The 6,954-nt window shown below is 38.5% G+C and overlaps 1 protein-coding gene across 1 annotated transcript in view; it reads right to left on the bottom strand.

The window, feature by feature from the left end:
- Positions 1–2,147: 2,147 nt before the first annotated feature.
- The window catches only part of LOC140481818 (ropporin-1-like), a 32,623-nt gene continuing 27,816 nt past the window's right edge, over positions 2,148–6,954 (bottom strand). Inside the window, exons 5-6 of the mRNA XM_072578344.1 lie at positions 2,658–2,699; positions 2,148–2,193 (exon numbers count right to left, since the gene is read on the bottom strand). Coding sequence (XP_072434445.1) covers positions 2,148–2,193; positions 2,658–2,699 — 88 coding nt within the window. The remainder of the gene's footprint in view (positions 2,194–2,657; positions 2,700–6,954) is intronic.

The following is a 6,954-nucleotide window of genomic DNA, read 5'->3' as shown; positions in this document are numbered from 1 at the left end:
CTCTACTGAAGGCCTATTTTGCTCCTTCACAATCTACAGACCCAGAAAAATAGCACCGTTGTATTCATCTACAAAACACTGCTCCAGTTTAAATTAATATTTATGGCTTATATTTTAAGTTTAATCAAGAGACATATCTCAAAAAACATATAATCAAGAAAGAACCCACTCTACTCACTACTGCAGACCTACTGTAAGGCCACACTTAAATATTCGCTTCTGTTTCTCTGCTGAGACCTCTCCCAAACAGGTTCCTCCAAGATTACTTATGAATTTCACTGTTTGTTCATCTTCCCAGATGCATTCCGATGTCCAGCAATACATGAATTCAAACAGCAAAGCCAGTAACTGTGCAGGTTCACTGCTCTGTCAGTTTCTTTTTCTTTCTCTCTCTCTCTCTCTCTCTCTCTCCTGCACTGACCTCACCATGTGCTTCCTTTGTCTGTTACTCTCCCTTTTAAAACTCCTGTTGTTTTGACATTTTATTTTCTCCAAAATTTCCAAAACAATGCAACAGCATATAAAACAGTAATTGCTGCTCCTGGAATTTGAGGAAATCACCTCCAACACCTAAAATACCTCAAAAAAGGAGCAGGCTGTTACAGCCAAAAAAATTTCCCGTCCTCCATCTTGGATTACCCAGAATCTTCATTATATTGTATGACAATGCCAGTGGGTTAAATAGGTAAAGAACTGACGAAGCAGCTCAAAATGGAACATTCAATAAGCAAGCAGAAATGCATTCTACCAAAAACTGTAACCTCACGGTCTGGCATATTCTTATCCAACATTAAAATTTAGTCTGGGAATCAGCCCTGGTTTAACGACGATTGCAGGAGAGCTTCCCAGAAAGCAAACCAAGCATGCCTAAAATTGAGGTGCTTTCCTGGTGTGACTACAATACAGAATTATAAACATGCCACAATTGAAGCACAATTCTAAAGAATGCTATTCCACAAGTAATGGATCAGACCAACATGCTGCAATCCTTTCATATGTAGATTTATCAGTAGCAGACAATTCAACAATTAGGGAGCTCTTTAAGGGAATCTTAGACTCAACTATTTTCAGCTGCTTTTTCAATAATCACCCCTCCATCATAATATCAGAAATGTAAATGTTTGTTGATAATTACTTGGCATTAATGTGTTTTTCAGCTCCACAGATAATAAAGCAGTCCTTGCTTACCGTCAAGCTTGGGTTGATATGTTGCAAATTAACATCCAGGATATGCAAGTGTCAGATAATGAACATCTCCCATAAGAAAGAATGTAATCATTTCTTCATGATTTTTAATGGCATTACCATCATTAAACCCCACACTATCAACATCCTAATGTATTGCCATTTTCCATAAACTTGGCTGATCCAGTCTTATAAATGTATTACCTACTATCACAGATCAAGGCCTGGGTATTCTAACATGAATTACTCACCTCTTGCAAACATTCCACTTGCCACATGTTTAACTTGCCTTCTTGCAGATGTGAAAGAATTCCTTGTTTTGAAGGGATTCATGACAAGAATGATTTTGTAGTGCAATACAAGCTAGAAACCAATAATTTTATGAACTTGACATTCATCTAATAATTAACTTGGCCCTTATAAGAATTGGGAAGAGAAGAGTAAGGTTCAGGAAAATTTGGTGAATTTCCTGATCACCATCAGAATGTTTATATGTCCCAGAGATGCCTGTTAGGTTGTGAAGTAGCCTTCACCGTGTTTGCATTTTGAAGTGGCCAACTTTGGAGAGCAGTGTCATTTTAGGCAGTCTTTTGAAGAATTGCTGAATAGGCTTTGGATTTTTCTTTTCATTTTTATAGAAGAAATTTGCAATGCTTAAAATGGGTGACATCTTCACTCTGAAGAAAGTTAGTGCCTTAAACAAATAGATGGAAAATGTTATAGTTTTTCATCTAACTATGCTTCCAGTGTGATATCTGGCACAGAACTCAGTTGCAACGTTTCTTTGCATTCAATCTTCTCAAATCTCTGAAATATATTCAACCTTTTTTCCAAGTGGCCCTTCTTTTTCATCCAGAGGATAAATGAATAAAATTACAGAAAATATTTCTTGGATAGTAAGTTGCAGAATGAGTTGGAAAGCATATTTGATGCATTATGGGTGATAAAACACTTGGAGATTCTCAGCAATAAGTAAATAAGAATTGTTGCATTTGAAGTTTTGGATTTACATTTTTGTTATACTTGCACATAATACATTACATAAAACTGATATCAACCACTAATATAACATGTCACATTTTATAATTGTTTTTAAAATGAATATAATAAAACATTAATTAATATTGAACTTGATAAATTTTCTGCTAATGCAATGCTGATTATTATGTTGATTAGATATGTCCTCAGATAATAAGAAAGCAAAATTGTTTGAACAAATCAATGAGTTGCTTTATGGATGTTAATAGCTGATAGAACATGTCTGTTATTGATACATTAAACACAGACCTCAGAAAATACATGACCTCACTAGAGTAAGAGGTTTATTGATCTATGCAACTTATGCAGCACTACTGACACAGTAACTCCATTATCAAGAGATGAGTTTTCTAAAGATGAAATTAATTTCATCTATTACGTAACCTTCAAGTTTCTGAAGTTGCTGGATGATATATTACTTGTTCGGTCAGCAGTTGGTAAAATCACTCACTCTGACAAGTCCATCATTTTCAGCACTGTAGGTCACAAGGAAAAGGTACAATAAAGGTGCAAACAGCACGGCAGTAAATACTTCATAAATAATTTTTTACTATGTAAACAAAAAAAGACTTGATTGCTTGTTCCAGCTTTCCTTTATATAAATATAACATTTATGACTGAACTTATGATTTAAACACGATTATAAATATTATAACATTTCAATTTTGAATGATCAACCAAATAATCCATATCAATACAAAAGGGGAAAATTTTGATTAGGTCTGATAATGGATGTGGAGATCATGATATGTACTCAAGCCTAATCATACTGAGGCAGGTAACATGGAAACTACATGCTGCCTGCTTCATCAAAGATTGTATGGTGCCCAGTGTGAAACGTACTGCCAACTGATTAGACATTCAGAAGGGGCTCACCATTGCATGATTAGTTTGGCATACAACTAGCTGCACTAGCTCCATGGTCAGGGAGGTGCATGTAATCTGCAGCTAGAAGACTTTGGTGGTAAAAAGAGAAGTGGTATTACATCAGGGTGAGGATTCCCAGGTTCTCTAATGCAGCTGATGGAGTTGATAAGGTTCCACATGGTAGGCTTCTCTGGAAGGTTAGATCATATGGAATATAGGGGGACACTGACAAATTAGATACATAATTGGCTTGATGGTAGGAAGCAGAGCGTAATAGTGGAAGGATGCTTGTTATACTGGAGGCCTGTGACAAGTGGTATACCTTGAGGGTTGGTGCTGGGCCAATTGCTGTTTGTTATCTGTACCAATGATTTGGATGAGAATGTCCAAGGCATAATTAGTAAGTTTGCTGCTGACATTAAAATAAGCAGCATTGTGGGCAATGAAGAAGGTTATCCAAAATGGCAGCAGGACCTTGATCAGCTGGGGAAGTGGGTCAAGAAAATGGCAAATTGAGTTTAATATAGATAAATGTGAGGTGTTACATTTTGGCAAGTCAAATCAAGGTCTGAGTTTCATGGTGAATGGTAGGGCCTTAAAAACTGCAGTGCAACACAGGGACTTCGGAGTTCAGGTACAGGCAGACAGGGCAGTGAAGAAGGCTTTTGGCACATTGGCCTTCATCAGTCAGGGCATTGAGTATAGAAATTGGAAGTCATGTTGCAGTTGTACAGGACATTGGTGAGGCCGTACTTGGAGTATTCAGTTTTGCCTTGTACATTCTCATCCAAATCATTGATACAGATAACAAACAGCAAACTGATCTTTCTGGATTTTGGGGTGGGGGAAGTTAAAATGGCATCAAGAACTTCCAGTGCCAGACACAAGACTTGTCTACCTGAGAGAGGCAATTTATACTGCCGGTATAGGAAGTAGAGTCATAGGAACCGGACCTGGCCCAAAACAGCCCCAGGAGAAGCTTCAAGAAAAAGAACAGGCCTTTGTCCCAGGACTTCAAAGGAGAGAGATGTAGTGATTGGAACGAGGTCAGCTGTCAACCTGGTTTAATCAGTGACTCCTGGCTGACAGATATAACCAGGAATGTCAAGGGTTCTACTCACTCTACAAGCCAGCTCTGGCTAAGCAGGGTCAAAGTCATGCACTGTGTATGTGTAAATAAAGGGTGACTTGGTGACGGGATTCCAACCTTTGTGGAGTTATTTCACAGATCTTCTTGACATTTACAGTTTTGTTCCTTAAGAGCTTCCAACTCATTTTGAAGTTTCTGGACTTGCACTCGATTCTTCCAGTACTATCAATGTTCAGCCTCCTCTTGGCCAGTATATTTTCCTTTTCATGACCTGCTCTAAAATGGTTCAGCTGCTCCGTGTTTATTTTCATTTTTGTTTTATTGACATACGGACCTCTTACCCTTTCTGCTTCAGTGGTTGTTTGGTTTCCTTTATGCCCTGCCTGAGTTCTTTTTCTGCAGCAGTATAGTAGGCAATTATTTCTGAAAAGACTGCCCAATAAGAAGCTGTTTGTTGTGCACTTTGTGCATCGCGACTTGATTTTAAAGATCTGATATTTTCTCCAGAATTGCTCTTCAGCTCGATTCTATGCCTCTGGAGTTAATCCAGCTGAAGCTGATCTGTTTCATGTGTGATTTGTTCCAGATCTTCTGGTAATAGAGGAATAATTTCATTGGATTGATGACACAGGTGTTATAGTTCATTTTGCTTCCTTTTTCTCTTCCAGCTCTTCAATCACCTTGGCGAACTGTGTGCAAGTATCCCCTAAGGACATCACCATCTCAGAGATGGTATTCTCATTTTTGGATTTATTCTGAATCAGTTGTTTAGCCTTTTCCTCTTGGATTTTCATGTTTCTCTCCACAGAGCAGAGCTGATATTATAGCCCCACTAATTTAGAATAAATGAAGTATTCTATTCTTCACTGATGTTTAATTCTGCAAGTGTTTCTTGTATTGTCTGCTTTGATCTAGTTGTGTGTTCAACATTTGATTGATTCCATTGATTATGACAGAGGCAAGATTAGGGCACATATTTGGACTTCCAATTGTTGGCCTAACAGTATCAACGTGGTGGAATATCCGTAACATCAAATAAATTGATTATATTTGCACTCCAACATTATTGATCCTGCCCGTGGAAATAGCAAACTGTTGTATATTGGAAGTCATATGTTCAATGTGGCTTCCTATACCCGTAGATCCATGTCTTTTTTCAAATTTGCAGGTGAGGTTTATTACTACTTGCCCTATTAACTTTAGCCAGTAACAAACAGTTTTCTGAGAATAGATCATTTGAATTTTTGCAAATACTTTTCTTGGTTTGATTTTGTTGATATTTTCCACAAATTTGTCAGTATGAAACTTGTGCTTACTACCGGTTGTGTACATTGTTAGATGGACCTAGTATATCCCTCTCTCTGGTGTCCATTTACTTAGCTTCCCTTGCAGCACAGGCAGAAACTAACCACCATCTTATTGGTCAGACTGAAGTCATGAGATTCATGGTTGTTATTACACTAGCCTATCTTGGTGTAACAGGCTATAACTAACTCTAACATGCCTGTGGGGACCAGTGTTTAGACGGGCATTCAGGCTCTCAAAGAGGTGCAGAAATCTGTGTTTTAGCTGTTGGCATCTCACAAAAAAAGCAAATCAACTGTTCAGCCCACCAAGTTAATAAATGTACAGGCAAAGGTACCCATAAGACAATGATTAAGAGAACATACGAAAGTGTACGGTTCTGTTATATGTATATTATCGGAAACTCTGTATTTGTTGCTATGGCAACTGCAAGGGAGCACTCACAGTCTATAGACCACTGTGTCTGTGATATCACTGCCAGTGAGGTGCAAGATGTGTGCAATGGCTTCATATTTTGAGTTTACATTTATTTAATGTAATAGCTTGGTTCTCTTGAAATAAATTGCAAAGCTTGGTGGCTTAGAGAAGCTCTGAGTAAGAGCCCTTACTGTCTTACCCTATGTCCCACTCTCTGCCCCACTTCTCGAAGGCCAGATGATGAGTGGGGTGGTCAGAGGAAAGGATGAAGCAGCAAGGGGAGTGATGAGCAGGTCACAAAGAGCAGTGACAAGTGGAAAGGCTAAACCATCCAGGATAGCAGACATTCATAAACATAGTAGGCATTCACAAATAGACTCTGCTATGCAAGGTGCATACCAACTGTATGATCATTGAGCTGTTGTGATATGTTTCCTATTGATATATGGAGTCCACAGAGCCACGTGCAGGTAGTTAGTGGCATCTTGCACTGATGGAGATTCCACAAGATTTGAAAGGTTATATAGCCAGTCTTCCTCTTGTAAAAGGAAATTAAGGTGATGGAGTTCCCTTCTCTTCTAAGCTGGGTCTGTCTCATCTTCCTGATGCAGCAATGCATGGCATGTTGGCCATTTTACTTACTTCAATATTGAAAGATCCTGAGGCATAAAAAATCAGGACACAATTATTTTTGTGGCAACTGGCACACCCTCCTTGCCCTGCTATACACCATCAGGTCAGGTTACTGCTTCCTTGGTAAAATATAGGCACTTCAGACTCTACTACTGTCTGATGTGGGAGTAAGAACTGTTCTTGTTGGTAATTGTGAGTTGTAAACTCCCTTCCTCCTCCTTCTTCTAAACACACCTGTCTTATTCTACACACAACACACCATCTTCAAGAGGGACTGCAATGATTATGCCTACTATTGAAAGCATACTTCCTCCTGACAGTAAAAACATACTTCCTGTTTAAAATCCATCAAACTCCTTCAATGGATCCAGCACCACCTAACCATGAATTTAGAAACTTCTATAAAGCCCTCCAATAGC

Source organism: Chiloscyllium punctatum, chromosome 10 (genome assembly GCF_047496795.1).
Source record: "Chiloscyllium punctatum isolate Juve2018m chromosome 10, sChiPun1.3, whole genome shotgun sequence".
Taxonomy (NCBI): domain Eukaryota; kingdom Metazoa; phylum Chordata; class Chondrichthyes; order Orectolobiformes; family Hemiscylliidae; genus Chiloscyllium; species Chiloscyllium punctatum.
This window is presented reverse-complemented; position numbering and strand designations above follow the sequence as displayed.